At 42.1% G+C, this 27017-nt stretch overlaps 1 protein-coding gene across 1 annotated transcript in view; it reads left to right on the top strand.

Annotated features, from left to right (window-relative positions):
• Positions 1-27017, top strand: part of SLC27A6 (solute carrier family 27 member 6) — a 50684-nt gene that overhangs the window by 8654 nt on the left and 15013 nt on the right. Inside the window, exons 2-5 of the mRNA XM_004586376.3 lie at positions 1862-2065; positions 9969-10127; positions 11370-11494; positions 24995-25189. Coding sequence (XP_004586433.2) covers positions 1862-2065; positions 9969-10127; positions 11370-11494; positions 24995-25189 — 683 coding nt within the window. The remainder of the gene's footprint in view (positions 1-1861; positions 2066-9968; positions 10128-11369; positions 11495-24994; positions 25190-27017) is intronic.

Below are 27017 nucleotides of genomic sequence, written 5' to 3'. Positions count from 1 at the left end.
TTTCAAATGTGAATGCATGTACTGGGGCATTCTGATCAGAGCAAATTGTACATTTAATATTCTTTAAAGATTCATTTATTTTTATTTGAAAGGCAGATGTACACAGAGAGAGAGATCTTCCAGCCACTGGTTCACTACCCAAATGGCCTCCATGGCTGGAGCTGAGCTGCTCCGAAGCCAAGAGCTGGAGCTACTTCCGTGTCTCCCGTGGGTGTAGGGTCCTAAGGACTTGCGCCACTCTCCGTTGCCTTCCTATGTCTTAAGCATGGAGCTGGATCAGAAACGAAGTAATCGGTACGCTATGGTATCCCATATGGGATGCTAACACTTGTAGGCAGAGGATCAGGCTATTGAGCTGTTGTGCTAGCACTCACAATTTCATATTTTTGTAATCTCTTTGAGGATGTAATGCACGGTTTTCACCAAACTTGAGCTAGAAACACCGTCTACCAACTTGTGACATTGTTATGCTTATTTTTGTCAGTCTGCTATAAAATGGTACAGAAACCGGGTGACTTAGAACAAGAGAGATTTGTTCTTTCATGATTTGAAGAGTTTGAAGTCCAAAATAAAAGCTCCAGCAGGACCATTCTCCCTTCCCAGGGTTGAAAAAAAAAAAAGCCAAAACCCACTTCCCGTGCCTGTTCACAGCTTCTGGTGGCTGTGAGTCCTTGTCGCTCCTGCCTTTAGCCCAAAAGGCCAGTGGTGATTCCAAGGATGTTCGTAGAGATGTTCAGAAAACCGGAATCCAGAAAAGGAGCATAATGAGAGCAGGGTGGCCGGGCACATGATCAAAGTTGAACTTCACTATCAGAGATCTGTTGCAGCAAAGGATTTTACATTTTTAAAAAAGCTGTTATCAATAACTAAATTTTTGCACTCTGAAAAAAAAAGAAGATGCCTTCCTGGCTTAAAAGAAAGAATAGAGGAGTGATGCCTCTGGTCTCCTTATCATGGCGTAAAGGGCCTGCTGCCTTGAGGCTTGCCGTGGCCTCCCAGGACCTACTCCTGCTTTCTATTCTAGTCCTTTTCACTCCACTGAGTCCTGCTAGCAGATGAGCCTCACCCCTGCTTTAGTGGGCAAGTTAAGAAGATCTAGTTTAATCTCCCAGATGAACTCCGTGTTATCCCTCCACTCCCAGCAGTTGCTCTTTTAACACCCTCACAGCAGATGCTCTCTGTGGTTCCTCCTTCTTCAACCTTGTATTTCAGCTCAGCCCTTTGATCTTGCGAGACTCCAAAACCTTCACATGTGAACATGTCAGCTAGTTAGGGTTTTCTACTCCTGTTCGTTTTATTTTGTCGTCTTCTGGTGCTGCCCAGGGTGTAACATTGCGCTCTTCTGAGCCCCCTCTCACCTGTCATGTCGTATAGCCTTCTCCGTGTCAGTCTTACTGCTTTTGACGCTGAGATGATCTCTAAGCCACAATGATCTCGTAGTTTCAGAGGAATCAAGGGTTTTCCCACATGTTTTGCCTGGTAGCAAAACTGAGCAGTAGCAGACTGATGGATTTTGGAGTAAATGACTCACCAAATTGTAGTTCAAGTAAAATGTTTAGTACAGTACCCCCGCCTTTAGAGACAGAAAATGAAAGATAACTATTTAAACATTGGAAAGAAGACATCATTTGAATAACAGAATCTCTGAAATTCAGTCTGAGCTGGTTTACGTGTACTAACCATCAGGAGATAACTTTGTTTTCTCACAGTCTTGTTCAAACACAACCGTAGAATGGCTGTGATACTGTTCATATAATGTGTGCAGGAAATGACGGCAGCCCCAGCGCATAAAAGCAAACTCAGGTGAATGGTGGGAGATTTCAGTTTATTTACTTTTCACTAACCATTTGGTTTTTTTCAGACTTGCTTGAAGCTGTGGAGGAAATGCTGCCGAGTCTCCTCAAAGACATCAGCGTTTGGGGGATGCAAGATTCTGTTCCGCAAGGCGTGATTTCTCTCAAAAACAAGTTGAGCACCTCATCTGATGACCCCGTGCCACGGAGCCACAACAGGGCCTCCAGCCTCAAGTCCACATATCTTTATATTTTTACCTCTGGAACCACAGGTATGGCCTAGTTCTTAAGATTTAAAGAAGAACTGAACCTATTCAATGTGTTTGCAAAGCTAGTTTTGTCATTGAAGGGAACGGGGTATCTAAGATTCTCACATCTTAGAACTTGAACATGTGGGTGAAAAGGTTGTTTCAGCTGTCACTTGGCACAAAGGGCCCCCGAACATTCGTGCTTCCACCAGTGTTGGGCAATGCGGGTGATATTTGGTTGGCTTCTTGGTAAAATCTTGGTTAGTTCTCTCTTCCTCCCAATCCTGATTTCCAAAAAGGAAGGGATTAGTTTCAAACTCCCCTTCTGTATTTAAACTGGCGTTCAACTGGGAAACAGTTCTCTGTCTTCCTCACCGTGGGATCCGAGGCACCATCTTCTTATAGATGCCTACAATTTAAGCATCTGTGGCCCCTTTCCCGATCTTAATAGATCAGGTAACGTGATCATGTAACAACCAGACATCTCAAAGGCATTGCGGATTTGGGAGGATACATAAAACGGTCTCAAGTAGCTAAAAACACACTGTTTGAGAAGTCAAATGTTTTGCTGCATTGATTTTTAGGGAAAAAAATGGATTATTTCAGCAGTGAACAAACAGGTTTTTATAATTATGATTGGGGATTTGATTTAGATGTTTTAAAATATTCTGTTACTAATGTCTTATGTGTAAGATGTACAAGTAGCAACAATTGCTATCACAGAAGTGTTTTTCTTATGTTAAAAAACTAAATGATGGACACCTGGCACCATGCCATATTAGGCTAAGCGTCTCTCTCTCTGGCATGGGTACTCCATGTAGGCGCCTGTTGGAGTCCCTGTGCTCCACTTCCAATCCAGCTCTCTGTTTATTGACTGTGAAAGCTGTGGAGGGTGACTCAAGTCCTTAGGCCCTTGTTCCCACAAGAGAAACCTGGAGGAGACTCCTGGCTCCTGACTCCTGGCTTCAGAGCAGCTCAGTTCAGGCCAGTGTGCCTGTGTGGGGAGTGAACCAGCACATGGAACATCTCTCTGTCTCTCTCTCTCTCTGTCTTTTCTTCCATCTATAACTCTACCATTCAAATAACATAAAATAAATATTTAAAGCAAAAACCATATTCTGCCTATCTGTGATCTCTTTTTGATTGTAGTGTAGGCCATGGGTTTATTTTTTTGTTTGCTTTTTGGTTTGGTTTTGACAGTGATTGGAACAGCTTTGATAAAGGAATTGGAAAATGCTAATTTGTATCAAATTGTCAGTATAAATTCAGTCTGACTTTGAACTATAAAAAGACATAATACTTTGGAAAGAATATTCTATGAAAATATCCTGAAGGTACTTAACCCGTTTATCTGTGTGATTCTTGCAAAGGAATGAAATAAAAAATTGAAAAGTGATTTTTTTGGGCACATGAATTTGAGCAAGGCCATCAACAGGAAGCCCAAGCCTTGTGGCTCGGGAACCTTGAGATCTTCCATGTGCTCGTGTGCTTAGACAAATCTTTACAAATCGAGCTGCACGATGTTTCAGCAGACTTAATTTGTTCTTCTGGTTCTTCTTTTCTTTTAAAACCAGAGCTACTTCACCATTTGATCAACCTCATTTCTCATCTCTGTTGTCTCTTGTATTAAAAAAAAAAACAAAGCTATTGAGTACCTTGGGTGCTTAATAATGAATTAAGTAGATCATTACTCACCAAAAGGTAATCAAATTGTTAAGGGGAACTGCCTGATTGGTTTACTAAAGTGGTTTGAAGGGATAACATATAGTTGAGAACAGTTGGATTCGTCTGTATTTGATTAGACTCCGGCTGAAATGTTATTTTTCAAGTTGGTTGCCATGAGACGTGCTCCCTGGAATTGGAAAAACAAGGCATTGCATTCTTAACAGTCAAGGCTAGGGCCCGGTGCAATAGCCTAGTGGCTAAAGTCTTCACCTTATGTAGGCCCGAGTCCCATAGGCATGCTGATTCATGTTCTGGCTGTTCTGCTTGCCATGCAGCTCCCTGCTTATGGCCTGAGAAAGCAGTCAAGGACGGCCCAAAGCCTTGGGACCCTGCACCCATGTGGGAAACTCAGAAATAGTCCCTGCTTCCTGGCTTCGGATTGGCTCAGCTCCGGCCATTGCAGCCACTTTGGGAGTGAACCAGCAGAAGATTTTTTTCCTCTGTCTCCTTTTCTCTTTAAATCTGACTTTCCAGTGAAAATAAATAAATCTTTTAAAGTATATTAACTTATTTTTATTTGAAAGAATTATAGGGAAAGAGGGAGAAACAGAGAGAGATCTTCCATCCACTGGTTCATTCCCCAAAGGCCACCATGACCCTGTTTGCATATTTCCAAAACTGGGAGACAGGGGCCCGGGGACTGTGTCGTCTCTGCTGCCTTCCTAGGCTGTTAGCAGGGAGCTGGATCAGAAGCGGAGTAGCCAGGAGATGAGCCCGTGTTCCTATGAAGTGCTAGTATCGCAGGTGGAGGGCTAGCTTGTCATACCAGTGCACTGCCCCCAAAAGAAACTTTCTAAGTTGTGGGGTTCCAGGCTCTTAAGAATAGCTGCAGAGACTTCTTTTGGGTGAGAGGTCAGAGAATACCAAGTTCATGTGTTAGATCAAATCCCAGTCCAGGTCTCGGAAATGGAGCACAAAGCTGGCAAGGAAATACATCAGGGGGTTTGCACCAGTGTGGACTTGAAACAGCCGAATCAGAGTGTTGGTGAGTCACTGCAGACTGGGTCAGAACTGAGTGTGCTGCTGTGGCCAAAAGCCCCAGGAAAACATTGGTTTTATTCACCTCATGTGTTAACTCAGGGAGACTGGTATGTCCTCCGAGTAGTGCTGTGGCCCCGCTGACTGTACGCTGTGTGAGCGGAACTGCTTACTTTTGACTGCAGGGAGCCCATCTCACCCATGAGTTCTGCCTCCATGGATTCAACCAACCACAGATAGAAAATATTTTGAGAACATTTTTCTCTGAGCTGAATGTGTGTGTGTGCAATTTTGTTTTGGTTTATAACTATTCTCTGAGTAATGCAGTGTAGCCTGTATTGATATAGCATTTGTATTGTTTTGATATGATGAGTAATCTAGAGGATTTATGTAAATCGAATGCAAATAACACACCGTTTTGTTTAAGGGATTTGAACCTTTGTGCATCAGTGTCTTTGAGAGGTTCTGAAGCCAATCCCCTTAACTCCTGGAGAACAAGTCTAATATAAAACCCCACAATGCCTTCAAGGGCAAATCAGAGTTGAGTTTCTGTGAAATAAACAGAATTGATTTATCTGAGGGAGACTTGGGTTAGGAGATAGAAACAGTTGCAAGTGTGGGTCAGAATGTCAGTTCAAAGCTAGAGCAGTCTAAAAGTAATCTTCAAAAAGACTGGAAAATGTGAATTGTGGAAAACATAGGCATAGATTCCATTTTTTCCTATCAAAATAGGATTCACCAAAATGTGATTTTCTGTGCACTTTCTGAAGTACTTTCTCATGAGGAAGGTTAAGCCAAGTAGGTAAAGGTGAATAGCTGGGAGCTTGAACATGAAAAAACAGCATCAGAGCCCTGTGTGGGGCGAGAGCTAACCCAGAGAGGCCATGGGGAATAGAGAATTCTGGATCTTAAAATTGGCATAATACACATTAGGGTCTGTTTTCATAAAGGATCTAGTCCTAGAAAAGCAGACAGTAGGAAAATAGCATCCACATCAGGGAGACACATTTTTCACAGCAGGTGCCTTAAGTTTGCAAATGAGGGTGCAGAGAAAGGGCGCACCTAGAGCTTGGCTGGCTGACCCATCACTCCTGACACAGGTACAGCATCCCATTGCTTGGGCCATCCTCAGTGCCACAAGCAGGGAGCTGATTGGGAAGTGGAGCAGCTGGGGCACAAACTGGTGCCCATATGGGATGCCAGTGGTTGCAGGGGTTAGGATGAGCCAAGTGAGCCATTGTGTTAGCCCTGCAAAATAACTGTATTAATGAAGTAAATTTAGAATGCAGAGGTCTGCATAAAAACATTCTGGAATTAGTGTGGCCCTTTGAACTGACAGGATATACTAAAGTTCAACTAAATCCTACAGGTTAATCATATCATGGTAGAAACAGGATTAATGATAATGAAATACAGAGTGAAGCATGTAAGATTGCTAATGGTAACCATAAACATGAAAATTCTTATTAAATTGATTATATTAGCTGAATACAATTATTAGAGCTTATGAGTAGAAAACAGTAGGTAAGTAACAACATAAAAAATGTTTGTGCTACAGGTGCCAACAAGTACGTAGTTCTTTTACACACATTAGTTGTAACAGTAAATCTTACACATAAACCACAATGAGGACTTTTTATAAGAAGTTAGTATTATGACAAAGAGAACTGGAAGGAAAATTCTTGTTTAGCCCACCAATGTATGGAGCTGCTGCCAGTAATAATTCCACAAGATGCAATCTTAAATGATAAAATTCCAAATATTGAAATCCTGAAAGTTCAAAATTCCTAGTCCTAAATGCCCCGAATCAGTCTCCAATGATTGAAATGCTGAAATTTCCAAAAGTGTAATTCCCACCGGGGAAAAAAGAGAGGCACTCTGTAAGGGAAATACAAAAATCAAATTCTGGGGAGTGATTAGTATTAGGTCATACTGAGCACATGGTTACCGCATGATACAAATAAAAAACAAGAGAAGTGTTTTTGCTGCTGAGAAAAAACAAATCACAGTTGCGAAGGTGGAATAATAAGCAGAATTTCTTTCTCCACCAAGTTACAGGTGGGGGTGGGGTATGGTGGCAGGGGAGTCGAGAAGAGAGACCTTTCCATTGGCGTCAGAAGCTGAGGCTGATCCCGACCAAAGCAGGATGCTGGAACTCCAGCTGGATCTCTCCTGACAGAATAGCAGTCTAGATTCCCGGGCCATCTTCTGCTGCCTTCCCGGGCATTTTAGCAGGGAGCTGGATTAGAAACGGAGCAGTTTGAACTTGACCCAACACTCACATTGGATTCTGACATTACACTCCATGGCTAAACCCGCTGTGCCATGATGCCAGCCCTAGCAAGTAGACTTTATGTGGAACACGTAGACTTAGAAAACTTGTAGACCACAACCATTTTCCAAATACAACTGTAACAGCTGTTTTAATGCTTACAGAAGAGATGAAAACACTGACAAAAATTAGGAGGTGTCTGTGCAGCCAAATGATTCAGTCAGGTGCTGATCTGTGCCTTCACACTTCCCATAGTGCTTGACTTAAAAAAAAAAAAAATGAAAAAAAGAGGCTCCCCAAAGAATAAAAAGAATCCAGCAAGCTCAGTGACTTTTTGAACTCTAGACACTTGCTAACATAGAGGTACCCTAAAGGAACTCCACTGTGAAAACACATGAGGTGTGACAGAGTGATCAGAGGCTTGACTATGAAAAAGGAAGATTTAAATTGTCCACCAAATCTAACAGAAAAACTAGTGCCTACTTCACTTTTGCCTCCTGGGTGGCAACTGGTTTTGTCTAATATATGTACAATTCATGTCCTCACTGGGTCTAAAAGTGCTCAAATGTTTTCATTTATCTATGTATTACTGATTGGGGAAAAAAAGCAAAACACGCTTTGAAGATTTGGTGACCTTTGCAGAAGAAAAGAGATTTGGAGGATGATGCCATGGTGTGGTGGTTTAAGCCTTTGCCTGCAGTGCCAGCATCCAGTATGAGCACTGGCCTGAGTCCTGGCTGCTCCACTTCTGGTCCAGCTCTCTGCCAGTGTTCCTGGGAAAGCAGTGGTAGACAGCCCAAGCCTTTCGACCCCTGCACCCACACGGGAGATCCCAAAGACGCTCCGGGCTCCTGGCTGTGGGCCATGTGGGGAGTGAAGCAGCAAATGAAAGATCTCTGTCAGTCTCTCCTTCTTGCTAACTGTGCCTTTCAAATAAAAATAACTGCATCTTAAAAAGTTAAATTTTCAATTGAATTCCAAGCAATTCTGACAGGTTTTAAGGATCTATCCATCCATCTATCCATCCGAATGAATAATAAGCAAAGGTAGAGTCAGTCGGAGATCTTCCATCCTCTCGTGCACTCCCCGAACGACCGTAACACCCAGCTCTGAGCCAAGCTAAAGCCAGGAGCCAAGTACTCCTTCTGGGTCTTCCACGTGGATGCCAGGGGCCGGGTTTTCGGGCCATCACCTGCTCCCTCCCAGGCACATTTATGGAGAGCTCGCTCAGAAACCTGAGCAGCTGGAAATGGCTTGACCATCAAGCTGGCCTTCTGCCAGGAGATGCTGGCGTCCCATGCAGTGGTGGTTCCCACTCTGCCAAGCAGGCCTCCGTGATGATGGATTGGTAATTAGATGCCATCAGAGTGTCTAAAAGAAGATTTCCAGGAGCTGCCAGGAAAGTGGTTTTCTTTGTGTCTTTTTTTTTTTTCATTCAGTCAAAAGCATTTGGTGGAAAATTCAGATGAATGGATTGGCCCTGTAATATGGCAATAATCAAAACATTTTAAAATGCCTCATTTGTCTGCATTAACATTCCTTTCAGCTGAGGAAATCCTAGGAGCTTTTAATGAATTAAAGCTGTATTTCCCGGAAGAAGCCAGCAATCCTTGGCTGGCTCCGCTCTCATGGTGTGCGCACTTGGATAAGGAGGCACTGTGCAGAGGTGCTGCGGCCGGCTCAGCAGCACGGTGTCTGACACACGTGTGCACAGTTGCATGTGGGATGGGTTTCCTCATACTCAGACAACAGGGAAGTGTGGCAAAGGAGATGGGAGTGCATAACAGAGATATTCATTCCAGTGTGTTTCAATTCATGACATTTCAAACAGAACTGAACCACACAGGAAATACTATGAACATGTACTGTGACGAGAGTCATGTCCTAGAAGAATACAAGCAGCTATTCATCACCAGACACTGAAATGGACTTATGGGGCCCAATGCGGCAGCCTAGTGGCTTATGTCCTTGTCCTTGCCTTGCATGCACCAGGATCCCCTATAGGCGCCAGTTCTAATCCCGACAGCCCCACTTCCCATCCAGCTCCCTGCTTGTGGCCTGGGAAAGCAGTCAAGGACAGTCCAAAACCTTGGGACCCTGCACCCATGTGAGAGTCTAGAAGAGGCTCCAGGTTCCTGGGTTTGGATCTGCGCAGCTCCAGCCATTGCAGCCACTTGGGGAGTGTCTTTCCTTCTCTCTATATATCTGACTTTCCAATAAAAATAAAGTAAATCTAAAAAAATAAACTTAATGATTATGAAAATCAATCCTCTATAGAGTTCCCCATCATCTATCTGTCTTTGCAATTCATTTTTTTTAATGTTCAATGTTCTTGGTAGATTTTTGTTTTGTTCATTGTTTCCTACTCTTTTAAATTTTCAGTGTTATTTTTTTTGTAATACGTTGTGTTTTGTCTTAATGTTATTTCCAATACTGAAGCTATAATTTGTACGAAGGTTTTATAATGGGACTAGTGTTGTGGTGAGGTCGGTTAAGTATCCACCTGTGATGCAGGCATCCCGTGTGGTCATCAGTTTGAGTCCCAGCTGCTCCATTGCAGGTCCTCCCTGCTAATGCTCCTGAGGAGGCTTCAGAGAATGGCCCCGGTGCCTGAGCCCTTGAAACCACGTGGGAGACCCAGACCAAGCTGTGTCTCCCGGCTTCTGCCTAGCTCAGTCCCAGTCATTATGGCCATTTGGAGAGTGAACTAGCCTATGGGAGCTGTCTCTCTGTCTCTCCTCTTTCGTAATTTCACTTTTCAAATAAGTAAGTCAATCTTGATAAAAAGAGGCTAGAGAGTTCTAATTCACTATGTGTGTTTTGCAACTTTGGCTCTGCAGGAGTGCATAAGGATAGAGTACTCGGTGTGTTTGGTCTCAATGGCTGCTGTGTTCAATGCCAGCATAACTTTGCTCTCATTATATATTTTTTCCTCTTGTTTTTTTCTTCCAGGGCTACCAAAGGCAGCTGTGATTACTCAGCTGCAGGCTTTAAAAGCCTCTGCAGGACTGTGGGCTTTCGGCTGCACAACGGATGACATTATCTACATAACCCTCCCTCTCTACCACAGCTCAGCCTCTCTCCTGGGCATTGGGGGATGTGTTGAGTTGGGTGAGATTTTCTTTTCTTTCCAATAAGTTTTCAGATGCCTAGGAAAGAGAATTAGGGTAGATGGAACTTTACAACTCGAACTGCCCAATGCAGAATGCGGACAGACGGGTAACGTTGTTACAAGGTTTAATGAAGGAGCTCCCTGTCAGAACATCTGCATGGTAGTGCTGCACTGAAAAAGGCACTGCCCTGGCGACCTGGCCATGTGGTTGGAGCTAGCTAGTGACTGAATTCTCTTCTGGAAACTGCTCGTCCTCTGGTGGTCTACACCCAGACTCCCTAAGTGGTGGTGGTAGGTGTATTTCAAAGGGGGTGAATGTGGGCGTTGAGGTGCTGTTAAATCATGTAGATTATTTTATTGTATCCCACTGCTCAAAGCAACTCACCTCAGGCCAACCCAGATTCAAGATTTGTGGAGGAGAGGAAAAGAAAAATTCCACATTTTCAAAGTAGGAGGAATGGGCTGGCGTTGCATATGTGATTGCATGAAGAAAGTGTTATGCCCATCATTGCAAACTGTTGATCCTAGACACTCAGTAGGTCAACTGGTGGAGCTCGTCATAGACTCCAATCTTAAATATGTGTCCATTATTAGTCCCAATATAACATAAGAAGGTGGATATGTTTTACTGCTACTTGTGTATGTCTAAATTGGCATGAGATAATTTTTAGAATACTCCACATAGAATGTGACAGAGGGAGTCACCATAAACAAAGACGAGATTCAAGATGAAGTTATCTGTACAGTTTAGTTACATAGCCCATACTAAATGTCAAAACCAAGTTACTAACTTAGGTTCTGAAGTCATCAGTGAGCATGTGGTTGGTGCTGTCTTGCAACTCTCATGGCCTCAGGGTAAGTTTGAGGCTAACTTTGGATTTCAAAATATAGTAAGCAAGTATTCAAGGTCAAAAATGAATATTCCTGGTCTCTGTGAAGATGCTTATTTCCGGCCACACTCACGCACCTATGCTACCTACTGTGATGGTTGCTTTCATCCTCCATGCTGCCAAAAGCATACTTGCACTCCAGATGCAGAATTGTAACACAAATCATTTTAAGAGTTATTGGACTGTAAAATTAATGTTTTCAAATGTGTGTGATGTAAATGATCAACGATGGATTATGAAAGCCTTCGAAGTGAGCAAATGTTCTGTGCAGTGCGCATCCTTCACATCTTATGCTAATTCTGCTCGTGAGAGCTCTTCTGCTCTGGTGTCAGCTTTTGCCTCTTCTGGCAGGTGCCACTTGTGTGTTAAAGAAGAAATTCTCAGCAAGCCAGTTCTGGAATGACTGCAAGAAGTATAACGTGACTGTGTTTCAGTATATCGGGGAACTCTGTCGCTACCTTTGCAAACAACCTAAGGTAAGAGGCAAACGAAACAAAGTAAACAAAAAAATCCAGTATTTCAGGAAGACTAAATCTATAGAGAGAAAATGTGAATTTTGTTTCCTGCTGCTTTGTGGCTTGTTCAAGAGCATAATTGGGGTGACTCATGAAGTGGTGTGCAGTCCCTCAGGGTGAAGTAAATACCAGCAAGTCAGACAGAATGAGAATCCAGCGATGCGTAGAATAACTGTGTGTGCTAGCAGAATAGGGGAGACTCGTCATGCAGTCTACTTCGCATGTAGACTAATGAAAATTTCCATTAACATAACATGCATTAATTATGAAACAAGAGGCATGTGATGTTCACATACGACAGTGATTCTAGTGTCTAAGGACATAGTCATTGAAAATGCTGTTCTTTGGAAAAAGAAGCTAATGCTAGTTGTTTTTCCGTGTTTTTATTTTGTAATAATGATTATGTTAGTGTACGTTTTGTTTTGTTTTACTTTCATTTAAAATGAAATTTTACTTTTGCATGTATGTTCCCACTTAATCATTTCAACGTTCTTTTGAGCAACTGTAAAATGAAGTCTCCTTTCAATTTGCACTAATTTTGGAAAAATATAACTTCAGAGAATTTGAGGGGCATTAGAAACAAAGATAGAATTCCTGAGTGCTTTTTAAATTAACTTAATTTTAGTTCTTCATTCTCTTTGAAGAAAAAAGTCACCTTTTGGAAATGATCTTTAACTCTTACCTGAATATAAATTGAAAAACAGAGAGGGAAATAAAGATTTCCTTTTCCTAAGGAAAAATTACAGATTTTAAACAGAGAAGGATAGGATTATCTAATTCCCTTTCTTGCTTTTACCTAAAATAAGTACAAACAGCTCTTGGTGTTACAAACGGGGAAAGAAGAAATTCGTTCTGTTATGACAAAGATCTTTCTGTCGTGTCATTCACTGTTCATTCAGAGACGTGGTGTTTAGTCCGCCAGTGTTGTTTGCTGTGGCCTTTCCTTGAAGGGAAGGAGCAGTATTTGCTGTGCAGCCAGATTGGCAGTGGATTTGGGGGGCCAGAGGCTCCACAAGTGACGTCATCCATCCTCCCATTTCAAGACCTGTCATTGAATGTCTCAGATGGTGTGGTTGGAAGCCACAGACATTTATTTAACAAGGAATGCTTAAACCAAAGAAAACCAAACCATCTGTCTGTGAATACGTTCTGATTCCTTGTCAATCTCAGGGTACACGGTGTGTTCCCACGGAGCCCTACCTGCAGACACGGGCCAAGGTGAGCAGAGTGCTCTGTAGCTGTGTGAGAGCTGTGCAATGCTGGTCGTCCTGGGCCAGCAGGATTGGCTCATCCCCATCCTCCAACGCTGTCTTTCTTATGCAAAGCCCCAAAAACAAAGCAAAGCAAGACTCTTCCCACTCCAAATAAAGCATCACTGCCCACATCCTGCTGATGTCTGATGGGGCTGCCCCACCAGTCTGACAGATCCTCTACCTAGTTTGGCTTGGATGTGAAGACTGATGATATCACCTAAGCACCAAGAGAGTGGGAGAATGTTGACCAATGACATAGTGGAGATGACTCAGGAGACCAGATTGGAACCCAAGCTTGTCTACAGGGTTCCAGAGCAAGAGAAAAGAGACCACAGAACCTTCACTGGGATGTGGGGCAGCAGTAGGCAAGGGCTCCTCTGCATGCCAGCCAGTGTAAGCTTTCCCTAGTCCCAGCATTGCAAGGAAAGCTCAGTTCTAATCAAGAAATTTGGGTTCCCAGGAAGGACAGAGACCAGTAAGGGAATTTGGATAAATTGAGAATATGTAGCATTGCACAGAGGCACTCAGGTCTTTGAGGAATTCAGCTCACAGTAATTTTGCTGCAAAATTTTCAGAATGTCACATGAAAGGCCACCCATGATAGTGGCTCAGGTGACCCTGTCTGTCCAGAGGAGATGCTTTGGTGAAGGGTGCTAAGCTTCCATCCAGGTCTGGGTCTGAAAGCTTTGCTCTCCTTCCTTTGGTTTTCCCAGCATTGCAGCCACGGAGGTGCCACCTCAGCCTAAGGGGCTGTGAGTGTCAGGGCCTATTCCTGAGCTTCTGGAAAGGGAGGAACTGAAGGGAAGCCTCCAGGGTGATCCCCTTCTGCTGTAACACATGAGATCTTGCAGGGTTTCCCCAACTATCTGTTATGTCAGCCTGGTACATGATGGGTACGTCTCTGACTCAGGGTTGAGTGAGTTTTAGGGGCAGCCAGAGCTTGTGCAGTTTTAGCCTTGCAGGCATCTCCTTTGAAGAAACTTTCCAAGCCTTTCTTTAAAAAGTCTTACCTCTGATTTCCCTTTATCATTGACTTTTAAGATTGCATGCATTTATAGGGTACCATGTGATACTGTGGGGTGTATGTGTGTTTTGTAATATGCAAATCAGGATAAGCATGTCAATCTCTCTTACAGTTCTCCTTCTGTTATGGTAAAACAATCCATGTCAGTTCTTTTTGCTTTTTTTGAGACATGCACTACAACACTATTGTTACTTGTAGTCACCGAAGTGTGCAATGAAACATCAGATCTTAAGTCTGCTTTGTTGTAACTGTGTGTCAGTACTCTTAAGCCAACCACTCCCTGCCCCCCCCCTCCGCTTCTTATTGCTCTCCCAATCCTCTGGGAGTCTCTCCCTGACTTATAACTACTATGAGATCAACTGTTAAATATTTTGCATGAAGTCATGAGAGTCTTTCTGTACCTGTCCAATGGCATGTGACATAACACTCTGTAGGTTGAGCCTTTTCTATGGCTGCATGGCATTTATTGTGTAGTGAAGCACAATTTTTTCATCCATTCATCGGCTGAAAATCACCTAGGTTGTTTCCACCGCTTGGCTCTTGTGAATAGCACTGCAACAAAAATGGGGTGCATCTGTCTCCTGGACAGGCTTTGGATAAGAGGGCTGGGCCATGTGGTGTTTCTATTTTTAGTTTTTCAGATATTTCCATATTGTTTTCTGTAATGACTGGACAAGTTGACATTTCCATTAACAGTGTACAAACATTCTCTTTCCTTCACATCTTTGCCAACATGTGTTCTTTTTATTTCTGATGATGGCTAATGCAACAAGGCATGTGGTAGACAACACCTTGTTGCAGTTAAAGTGTGTTGCCATCTGGAGCAGTATTACAACCATTAAGTGAGGTCAGTTCCCTGAGACTTTTTAATGCTTATTAGTGTACAAAGATGTCTGCGTGTTGAAGGGCTGGCTATTCAATGGAATTTGGATGTGTTTGTCCTAGAAATTCAGCACGTGCTGCTAGCTTGCTCTGATTCTGTGGTCACTGTCTCTGTTGCAGTGTTAGCTTGTGCTCCATGTCCAGATCTGCCTGTCTGCAGTTGCTGTGTTGTCACTGTTTCAGCACATGAGGGCATCCCAAGGCCAGGTTTGTTGCAAGTCTGTGCAGGGTGGATTGGAGAAATCCCTGAGGTGGGAAGTCCATCTCCAGAAGACTGTGCCTGGAGACGGCCCATAATGACTGATGTATGGCTGGGCACCAGAGGATGCGGCTCTGTTCTTAGTCTAAGCTCCAAAGCAATGTAACAATGCCCCTTCTCTTCCCCTGAGAAATAATGACTTTCAACATTCTGCTGCCTGACATTGGGGGAGGAATAGGTGGATACTTCGTTAGCCATGACACTGGAACATTGCACCCAGAGCATGCAGTCCACTGATACCAGTTTGGCTCTGGGGCAGTAGCATGACCCCTCACAGTTTGACTTACCTGCTGTGTGATGGAGCCTAAGACCTCCACACCTGGCTGGAGGTGATGCTGGGCAGCATACACAGCTGGCTGTCCTCTGGGGTCATGTGCCTGGCTTCAGGACCATCTTGAAATTTCTCCCTTGGGCTTTGGCCTGGAGGCAGGTGCCTGCAGAGTCCCTGAACTTGGGTTTCATCATGGGAGGGTTGGTGCTGGGTTCCAACTCTGAGATCTGCACTGGGTTCCTCCACTCTCCTCCCGAAGTAGGCCAGGCCTCTCTCCATGCTGTACTAGTTGGGGCTGGAAGAAGGGGTGACATGACGTGGGCATGTCTTTCCATCCTGGCCTCTTCTGTGCATGTTTTCTCATTATTAGCTTAAAAGCAGGCACTCTTTGTTCTCTACCTGTTTTTCCTTTGCTCTTGGGAAGCTTCTTGCCTGCAGGGAAAGCTTCTTCAAGTTGTGGTTTCTCTTGGGAAGTGGTCCCTGGAGAATCTCACTTGGGACAGCTGTGCTCCGCCTCTCTCCGCCTGCCCTCTAGCCCTGATGTTCAGTCCAGGAATCTCTAACGTCCTGTTTGCATCTAGTGTCACTTTGTGTCTTTTCCATAAGGCCCGTGTGCATTGTTTCAATTTACAATATTAGAATATCTATGAGGAAAGCAAGCTGTTGGTATTCTGTTCTCATTCCATAGATGTGTCAGAGTGAAGTACGTGCAATTCTCAGTAGATTTTGGGAAAAGAATGTCCTCTGTTAAATAAAGTTAAGATGGAAGAATCGTAATTCCTAACATATGCTGTTTAAATTTTGGACGGGCCTTTAGGAACTAGACCATGTTGGTGTTACTTGCATCTGTTAAGATATTCAGGCCTAAAGGCAGAAATGATTTGTCTCTGTGTTTTCTCTGTGAATTTTTTTTTTCTGTTTCATTATCGACAAACATTGCCTTGTTCCCTGAAAACTGGAGGTGGATGCAGAATTCCTTGCACTCATACAGAACCATCACTTTTCTTAGACATAGAGGGAAGCTATTCAGCACTGAGTATTAGGGTTATTCCAAATAGGGCTGAGCCCTTGTTATGGGAGAAAGAGACTTTGTTTAAAAGAAGACATTTGAGAAGCCTCTGCATTTCAGCAACTAATTGAATAAATCCTTGGCCTGGGAGGAAGCTCAGGGGCTGCCTCCCGTTAGGGCAGCTTCGAAGATCCTCCTGGGAAAACAGTTCCCAGAGAACTTCTGGAAGAAACCCGAGCCTGGAATCCAATTGTGCTGTGACTCCTTCCCAGGTATCCCACCATTAACTGAGGTTGTGGCCCTAACGGCCACAGGGACAGGGCTCCTGAAGCCCAGGCCCTTCGGACCTCTGTGTTCAAAGCACTGACCCCATCGGTAAGTTATCTCATTATGTTAGAAGCAGGTTTTAATGTCCGAAGGGGAAGTGAGTGCTTTCTGGGTTTTGAGAATTGGCTTGGTGCATACATGTGTGCCAGGATGGATGCCCTGGACACACTCCACTGTGAAGATTCTGCCTGGGGCTTCAGCCCCAGTTGGGGAAAGGGCAGAACTACCGAGTTAGAAACGACCTGTTCCTGCATCCCTGGGGAGAGATGGCATCTTCTGTGCAGCCTTGTGGAGCCAGCGTCTTCCCCTCCTCCGTGCCTCAAGTGCCCTGTGCGGACTCGGCTGCAGGTGCAGCTCCAGGCGTGGTGCTGGGCAGGATGAAGCCAGTGACAGTCCTGGCCTCACACAGCTTACAGTTAATGACATCAGTCTGTCTCTCTGTGGCGTCTGGCCTTGTCGCCATGTAGAGGATGGTGGCAGTGCCTCTTGTTCTGTTGGAATGTTGTGGTGACTTGGGGCGTGACGCGTGTACAGGTGCATTGGCTTCCCTCCTGCTAAAGCTGCAGACCAGGCTTTGTGCCTGCTCTCAGTGCGCGTGCCCTTTGCTCCATCCCTCTGACTTCTGTGCGTTTCTCGGCACCTTTACCTCTCATTATTTGTGTGTGTGCCTCACTCAGTATCTTTATTTGTGTCTCTTTTCCCGTCTTTCTTTCCATTTCTCTCTCTGCCTCCCCCGCATCCTTAGCCCTCACTCGCTCTCTTTTCTCTAGCTCTCTGTAATTGACTGTCAGTGTCCTTCGCTGTCTTTGATTGTTACTCTCTGTGTTTGGTGATGTTCCTGTTGGTCTGTGTCTCTCACGTACTCTGTCTCTCTCTTTCAGTCTCTGTGACTCCGTATCTTTCAGTTGTGTATTTATGTGTGTAGTTGTTAGGTCTTCATTGACTTAACATATGTATTGTATTTATTCATGCTTCCTCCGCTCCCCACATAGCTTAGATATTCTGTGGTATTTACTAGGAGACTGAAATCTCATGAAGGAATAGAAATTTATTCAAAATAAGCCTTTGGGGAGCTTTTTACCAAGGGAATTTTAGAAAACTATTGATGGATGTGGCCAAGGTTGGATTTATTTTAGGCGAGGTGCAGCAGTTCCTTAGTGTCTCCATGCTTACACAAAATCAAGCAGAAGCCAGTCTCAGCCTCCCATCTCCTGTCTACTTGTCCGGGGGCCACACTTCAAGGCTCCCTTTCCCAATCCTGGCTACACATTCTCTTTTATTTGTCATTCTGCTGAACATGTTTTTCTGTTTGACTACAACTCGGACTGTCGTCAACATCATCTTTGACCTGAACCACCTCACCTGCCCTTCTCCCACCTTCCTGCCTCCCAGCCCATCATGCCCGGTGGGACTAAGCTACTGTGACTACAAGTCTTAGCTTGATGTCTTCCCCTGGCCTCTAGTCATCACCCGGGGATCAACCACAGAGTTTTACAGTAGAAATAGCTTGGTGGCTGTTAAGACATTTTTCTGCTGGCCAGTGCTTTGCTCACTTGCTAATATACCCCAGGTACACAGGAAGCCTAGGTTGACGTGTTTGGAGTAGATTACTCACCCTGCTTCACACAAAACCCACTCACAGTTGTCTCTGAAAGGTTAAAGCTCCCTTAGGAAGCATGAAGTGAAGCCATATGGGGATCGGCAAAGAAGGCTCCATGAGCCAATATTTGTAGCACCCATGTACTATTCCATTAACCTAACTTGGGTAAATATTAATTTTTTTTATTGGAACTTCACTTTGCACTTAGGATAAGGATCTTGAGCTTTTCCTGTAAAGCACCAGATTAGGAAGTTTTTGAGCCTTTATGAGTAATACTGCCTTAGAACTGCCTACTTCTTGTTTGTCCTGAAAGTACTCATAGAGGGCCTGTGAATGAATGGCTTTTGTTGTGTATCGTAAGACTTTTGAAATCTGCAAGCAGAATCCACAGTTTTGCATGCCCTGATTTAGTTGATATGAGAACGTCTTATTTAATGTTCCCTTTATATATTCCTGCATAAACTAATTTTTCAAATGTTTTTCCTCTCTTTCCTTTCATGTTCATCTCTGGGTGTGAGTCCACACACATGGGTGTGTAACACAGGGCTATCTTTTGGGCTTGCTATAAAGTTGCACATGATTGTCACATTGCTATTATATGTAAAAGACTTACAGTGTTCTCATTCTACTATATATCCATGCTCATAATTTGAATCAAGCAAACAAAATTCTGAGTGTTGTTGCTAGTATCTTTAATTAGGAAGTGCTTATGTTTGGGTTAACAAAGTGCATCATTTATCTGTATTACAGTGTAGTCATATTTTTAAATAGATAAACCTGGAAGTATAAAAATATAACTGGCATGGTAGTATTATTGATTTTATCTTTTGCTTTCCTTTTTTCTGTATTTTCCAAGTTGTCTATGTTTTCATGTTTCTATTTGTAAAATATCTTTATTTGCTTAAATCTTCTTGTCCAAAATATGAGGTATGTATTTTTAGTCTTAAAATTCTTGGGTGTATCTCTTACTACCATTTAAACATTTCTTTGTATAGATCCTGTTCATGATATTGGTTAAGGCTATTCCTGAGAATTCAAAAAAAATTTAAATATATCTATATAGAGTGACAGAGAGAGAGAGAGAGAGAGAGAGAGAGAGAGATTTATCTGCCAGTTCATTCCACAAATGGGGGAATCTTCTGGGGGCTGGTCCAGGGCCAAGCCAAGCCTGTAACTCAATGCAGGTTTCTCACACAGGTGAGAAGGGCTCAAGTATGTGCGCCGTCGTCTTGCTGTGCCTGCACATGAGCAGGGAGCTGTGGGTCTCTTTGGATAGCAGGAATTGGGGTGCGGGAGCACTGACGCCTGGAAAAGACAGGGAATCAAGGATCAGGAGTCTCAGGCAAACCGTTGATTGTATGCTCTCCTTATATCTAAACAACTTTTGGGAAAGGACAATATTTTGCTACAAGAACACCTGGTTCTCTAGTGAGACATAGTTTATATGATTCTATAATCCTAAACATACCAGGCAGTACTCCTAAAGCACTTAGTTCTGAGCTTGCATACGTTTTTCTAGGTCATTGGGCTACCATTATTTTCCAAGAGCTAAAAGCAAGCCTGGGGGTAGGTGGAGTGGGCCAGAGAGCAATGTGGCAGAGCCTGTCACTCGGGCAGTGTTCCCAGGAGGCCTTAGGTGTGCCTGCCTTCAGGCACTTGTCTCCAGGCCTTCCTGAAAACCAAGACCAAGGCACTGCCAAGGTTCATAGCTGGGTTATCAGGGTTCTCAGCATGTATTCTACAGCCCCAGGCAGCTACAGGGAGATGAATTGAGAGTGGAAGAGCAAGAACTTGAACCAGCACTTTGCAATTTGAATGTCCCACGCAGCAGTTTGGTCTGTTGAACCACAGTGTACTTGAACATCAAAAGCAGTATGCGTTTTCCTAACCCTGGACACTACAAGCTGGTTCTGCTTGTCATTCCTCATCTGCCTCAAAGGATGGTCTCTTGTGCTTTGTTTTCTTTTATTTACCTATTGATTTTTTTCATTTTCTTACATATTTATTTTGTTGGAGAAGGAGAGATTGAGGAATGGTAGGAGTGGAAAAAAGAAGTTTCCCATCTGCCTGTTTTCTCCCTAAATACTGGAAACAGCCAGGAATACAATTCCTGTGTCCTACCTGGGATGCAAGGAGCCAGTCTGGGTCATTTCTGATCCCCTCGGTCTGGTGTCGGGAGGACGGCTGGGACTCAAACCCAGGCTTGGGGAGACGGGCCATTCTCAACGTCTCTACCACGAGGCTATACACACTCCTGGACTCCCTCGGAAGGGAATGGAAAGGGAACAAAAGAATTTTGAGATTTAGAGAAATGTGGTTGGTAGTTCTGGGAAAGAAATCGTGATCATTTTGTTCATTTGATTTTGTGTATCGCTTGAGCCATTTGCGATTCTTTCCTCTCATTTAGTAAGCTGTATAGCAACTGCCACACCAAGTCACAGTCTGTGTGGCATTTGGTTTATAAACCACCTTTCAGAGCATGCCAGCAAATTTTACAAATAATGAGGCGTGCTGAGTCTCCTCTCTCTGACCCTGAAAAACATCCAGGAGTTGCACCATAAAAAAAAAAAAGTTTTTCATTTAAGCCAAATAGATCCTAAGATCGGCTACTGTTTCATGAAGAAAAATGACAGTGGAAAATCCAGGAGTTCGTTCTGTGCCAGGTTAGCAAGATCTGCCTTGCCCAGAGGAGGTGATAACCAGGACAGACCTGCTCTGGGTGACAGAGTGGCAGCAAAGGACTCTGCTCTGCTAGCAGCTGCTCTGGTCTGGGGAGATGTTTCTGTCTGCTGAGTCATGACTTGAGCCCCACACACAGACAGGACCAGGAGACGAGGTGACATTGTTATTTCTCATGAAATTTTTTTTTCACTGAAATTTTAAAAACTGAATTAGTGCTTTCTCATAGTTAAAGTCTTTTAAGCCTTTTCAGATATTTTGGTTATTTTTTTTACCCTTGTGTTTCTTTTTTCCATAAAACACACGGTGACTAATTGCCTTTTCAGTTTTAACTGTTGTCATTCTGATCACATGTTTCCTCTCTCTATTTGTCACTGATGTAATGAAGATACCGTTCAAATAGGTTCATCGTATCTTTCAAGATTGTTATAAGGAAATAGCATTCCTGTATGACATGTGTAATTCACCCATGATTTATGGTTTTCCGTTTCTGTTCTATGTAAGCAATAGTTTTGATTTTTTTCCTTGAAAATGTCTCTGGAGTATTTTGTTTGGCACCTTCCTCCCAACCGCGAACACTTTTATGATTTCTATCACTATGAATTAGTTTTTCCAGTTTGTAGAAACCGAATCTGAGTCACAGCCTACAATTGCTTCTGTATTGGCCATGCTTTTTGTGTGCAACCTATTGTCTCTCATGGCTTTAGAAAAGTGGTGGGGGGCAGCACAATCCCCCCCCCATAGTTGTGCATACCACAGTTCCCCAAATGCAAGTGTACATCAGGAGGGCCCCAAAGGAAGGGACTCGGCAGATGTCATGACAGTTAGACTCTGTAAAAGGAAGGTCACTCTGACAGATGTCATGTAGGCTCGCGAGGTTTTCCAAGCAGTGGGACCCTGCACCCATGTTGGAGACCCAGAAGAAGCTCCAGGCTCCTGGCCTCAGATCAGCTGAGTACCGGCTATTGCAGCTGCTTGGGGAGTGAATCATCAGATGGAAGATCTTTCTCTCTGTCTCTCCTTCTCCCTGTATATCTGATTTTCAAAAAACAATTGAAAAGATGTAACGATCTGTTATGGAAGTTGTCCCAAAGGCATTTGAAAGAAATGTGAATTATTTACTGATTTGTTCTATTGTCCTGTGTATATGAATTAAGTATTTTTAATTTTTTTCCCAACATCTGTGTATGATTTGGCTATTTCTTTTTTTTTTTTTTTTAACTCTGACAGTGTTTGCCTTATATATTTTGATGGGGAGGTTAGGTGAGTACAAATTTAAGATGTCAATTCTTCTGTGTATTTTTTCTCCTCCAGAAGTGTTTCTTAATTCCTCTTGGTCTGATGTTGGTATAGTTAGATTGGTTTCCTCCTGAATTTCAGGTTATATAATTTTCCACTGAAATAATCTCGGTTTTTCATGTCGTTGAATAGTTAAAAAAAAAAACTGTAAGTAGTTGGGTTTCATATTTCTGTGAATTATGAAAGTCTTTTCTCTAAAGTATTGAGTCTGTTTACATTGAAATATTTGGCCTTAAGTCTTTTTTGTTTCGTTTTGTTTCATTTTTTATTTGCTCTTTTCCCCTTTTTTAAATTTTAAATATTAAATTTTAAATTTTATTGTTAAATTTTTATTAAATATCATTAACTTTTCATTGCTTACTTCTTTAGGTATATGCCTTTTAGTTTTTCAGTTTTCTGTTTGAGTATCTTTATTGTACTGGAGAGTACAATATGAATCCTTTACTCAATAAACCATCTTAAAATACTACTTTTCTTAGTTTTTGACAATGCAAGAACTTTGTAGCACGTTAATTTCATTTGCTTATCATTAGTCTTTTGTATATCATCTATTTTAGCTCTACATATTTTCTATAAATATTACCAATATTATTTTAATGCTTCAGCACTCATCCCCATGGATAGGTGTTTGCTGTTTCTCATCACTTTATTCCTGCCTCATTTTCATTTGTTTCTGTTTGTTTCTGCTTTTTTATTATGATAAGGACCTCCCTTAGGATTCCATCTGTATCTTTCTACTAAACACAAAATTTTTAGTGTTCACTTATATGAAAATACATGTTTTGCTTTTGTTTTTGAATACTACTTTCACTGAGAATAGAAAGCTAGCTTGATTTTTTTTTCTTTTAGCCTAAAGATAGTATTCTATTTTCTTCTGGGTTCTATAGTTATTGTTCAAAGGTCAGCCAAAAGTATTCTCATTGTCCCTTCAAAAATGGTCTCTCTGTTGTGTCCTCTCTTACTGTTATATAAGATCCCACTTATGCATATTTTTGACATTTTTATTATGCTTCATATATCTTACTGTATTTTTCATTCTTAAAAAACAATTTGTTCTTCCATCATTAATTTTCAGAATGAGGTACTAAGATCTGATTGCTTTTTGCAGGGATTTGTCAACACATGGGTCAGATTCTAGGGGAATGAATTGGGCATCTAGCCTTTTTATTGAGGTATTGCAGAAATTGATATCTTTGTTTTTAGAAGGCCCATTTCCTTGATAATAACTAACTGGTATACAATTTTGGGTCCACAGTTCTGAGATTAGAGCTAGAGAAGCATTTGCTAATGTTGTTATTTGGTTTGCAGACCATCATGGAGCCTTCCATTTGTTAGGAGGCTGCTTAACCCACACTGAGGTCTGTCCCATTGGACTTCTCCAGAGGAGCTCTCCGGAAGTGGGCCACCATGTAGCAAGGACTGTGTTATAGTAGTCAGGGGGACAATGCTCACTGAATACAGCTTCAAGGAACTTTCCTGCCATCCTTGTTCACGTTGATGTTTGATAAATGCTTCCAGGAATATTTATTGGATGCTCATCTGCAGGCCTAGATTTATGCTTTTTTAATTAAAAATTGATTTGTTTGAAAGATAGAGGCACAGAGAGACAGGGAGGGAGATTGCGAAGACAGAACTTCCATTCACTGATTCACTCCCTGAGTGTTTGCAAGAGCCAGGGCCGGGCCAGCCCAAGTCAGGCAGGGCACTCAGTCAGGTTGTCTGTCTTCTGCCCAACTGCCTGACCCCAGTGCTTCCTGGGAATGCATTATCAATCAGTTGGGATTGGGAGTAGAGTTGGGACCCAAACCCAGGTACTAAGACGGGCGATGCAGAAGCACTCTCCCTTGGCGTTATTCATTCTGCTCAGGAACATTCCTTTTATAAGTTCACTTTACAGCTTTCAAAATCAACTCACTCTTCTTTTTTTCTCATGAGAGTTCATATATTACTGTGTTAGTTTTAAAACCATTTTTGCGCTAGTCATAGAAGGAACTGAAATAAGTGCTATAATCAATCGATCATTTTTAGTTGTAAGGAACGGAGACTTTGACTTCTCTAGTTCCTCATTACTGGCAATGTGTTACCTCCTCTCGTCATCTTCTATTACTTCCAGTGATGATGGAGGTAGTTCAGAGGCAGTCTGGTGTTTACCATGATGATGCTGATGTATTGCTGCCCTAATTTTAGGTCAGTGTATAAGGCATGTCAGTTCCTATATTGTTTGCTGAATGTAAAATAATGTGTAATCATATGTTCCGACAAATTCTAAACTACAGACTTAAAATGAGAGAATGTTGCACAACCTAAAATGATAACTGTGTGTAGTTTTCATAATGTTTCTAAATGAAGTGTTTGATTGTCTCAGTTTGTTCTTTGTGCTGGTATTAAGCACTGAGTATTAAATACACAATGCAGGGTCATTTTTAATAGATGACTAAACAGAATCAGAGCAGGAGTCAATATCTTGTTCAAATTACGCAGCAGTCTGAAGTATAACTGTGGAGTTTGGAGGACTGTCTTAGTTGTACACTCTTTAAAGCAATGCATCATTTTGGAAGTACACTTTGATCTGAACCTGCTAGCTACAGGAACAGCTTTCCCCAAATATGAAGGGACATTGGCTCTGTCCCTCCTGGCCGGTGCCATTTCATGAGCAGCCCACATGGCCCTGCTATTAACATACAAGATCCAGGTTTCTAATTTGTTTTAATTTGTGTGTGTGTTTGTTTTTTGATGTACCTTTTGCCATGCGAAACGTGCAGCTCATATTTGCATGTTATCTGTCTGCTTCAGTAATGGTTAATGAAAGGAAGACTTGGGACTGGAAACAGTTATGAATAAACCTTGTTTTCTAACAGAGAGAAGGAGAGAAGGATCATCGCGTACGCTTGGCCATTGGAAATGGTATGCGGAGTGACGTGTGGAGGCAATTTTTAGACAGATTTGGACACATTAAGATGTGCGAGTTCTATGGAGCCACTGAAGGAAACATAAGTTTCATGAACCACACTGGGAAAATTGGATCTGTTGGGAGAACAAATTTCTTTTATAAAGTAAGTACAGTGTTTTCGAAAATCTGCCGTTTTCTAGATTTGGGTGTCCAAAAATTATGGTCAATATTTTCACTTTTTAAGTTGAAAACCTCTATAAATTAAATAGACTATAGGTCTACCGTGGTGTTATGGGTTGTGAAAAACTCAATCATTGTATTTTCCCTTTGTAATATTAGAATAATGGGCACTCTTTTGTGGTGCCGTGGAGTAAGTCCCTGCCTGCAGCACCGGCATCCCACTGGGGAACATCTGTTTGAGTCCTGGTTGCTCTGCTTCGGAGTACCTGCCTCCTGCTGGTACTCCTGTGAAAGCAGCAGGTGGCCCAGGCGCATGGATGCCTGCCTCCAACTTCTTCCTTCTTGATTTCTTTATTTTTTTCATTGACATACTTTCCATTCACAATCACAGACTTACCATCCGATGCTGTAAAGAATTAAAAAAAAAAAATAGCAAGCAGAAAAAAACCACTCTTCTTCAACAGTGAAGAAAAATGCTGTAACAGTAATCAAATCTTACCATGTAAGATTATGTATTTTGGTTGGAGAAAACATGTGATATTTGAGTTAGCTGCTGGGAATTGAGCTGCTGTAAATGTGGGAGAGCAGATAACTCTCCCATATGCTGACTTCATTTTGTTTGGGTAAATTTCCAGAAGTGGGATGGCTGGGTTATAACAACGACAACAAAAAATTACCTTTAAATGAGTAAAATATTGCCAGTTGACTATTCAATGGCAGATAAAACAACAATAAAATACCAAAACAAGTACACAGATGCCTTCAACTGACTTGGAGAAGATAACTATGAAATTTGAATTTATACTCAGCAACAGTTTGACTTACATAATTAATGCAATCAACAACATAGCACACCTCTAGAACTAATAAATGTGTAGGACTTTGCAGCTAACATCTGCACAACTTCAATATTTTTCAGATATTTAGGAAACATCTATTAAGAATTACTGGGCCACTTTGAGATAACCTAGCAAATTTCAGAAATTTGGATGTTTTTTAGTTGTGTAGTCTGATAATAGTGTAGGGCAGAAATAATATTTTTTTTAATTATTTATTATTTAACTTCATTAATTACATTGTATTATGTGACACAGTTACATAGATACTTGGGTTCTCCCACCCCTCCCCAAACCCTCCCACCATGGTGGAGAAATAATATTTTTAAAAACTACAGATTCTCTGTGTGTTTGAAAAGAAACCATTTCTAAACTACCAGGGGGTCAAAGAAAAAACACAACAGAAATTAGAAAATTGGAGCTGAATCATAATGCAAATGCTACATGAAAAAGTTGTGAACTCAGTTAAAAAGAACTAAAAATTAATTTGGGGCAGCTAAATATGCAGTTCAGTAAGTTACTTTTATAAAAACAACTGCTGGGAAAGGCACTTAGCTTAGTGATGAAGATGCTGCTCCGCCCACGGCCTCCGTGGCCGGGTACCTGGATTGCTGTCTGACTTTTAGCTCTTTCCCCTTTTTCTCCCTCTGTCTTACCATCAGTTAAACTAACAAAATGAAAAACTTTAAAAATAAAGTTAAATAAAACAAACAGAAGGAAACAATATAAAATGGAAGTTCAAATTATGAATTGAAAACAAATTCAAATAGTATCTAAGAAATATAGGTATAATTTAAAAAATTTAACCGATTTTTGATTGATAGAAGATATATTCATCAAGAATGGGAAGGGGGACAGTGCTGTAGACTTAAGCCATAAGCAGAGCAGCTGAAGGCTAGGTTGAATGCACTCATACTGCAAATATGAAATTATTAAATGGATCTTACAAATTTCTAGAACCACACATCTTATTAG

This window comes from Ochotona princeps, chromosome 19 (assembly GCF_030435755.1).
Source record: "Ochotona princeps isolate mOchPri1 chromosome 19, mOchPri1.hap1, whole genome shotgun sequence".
NCBI lineage: Eukaryota > Metazoa > Chordata > Mammalia > Lagomorpha > Ochotonidae > Ochotona > Ochotona princeps.
Note: the sequence above shows the minus strand (reverse complement) of the source record. Positions and strands in the feature narration are given on the sequence as shown.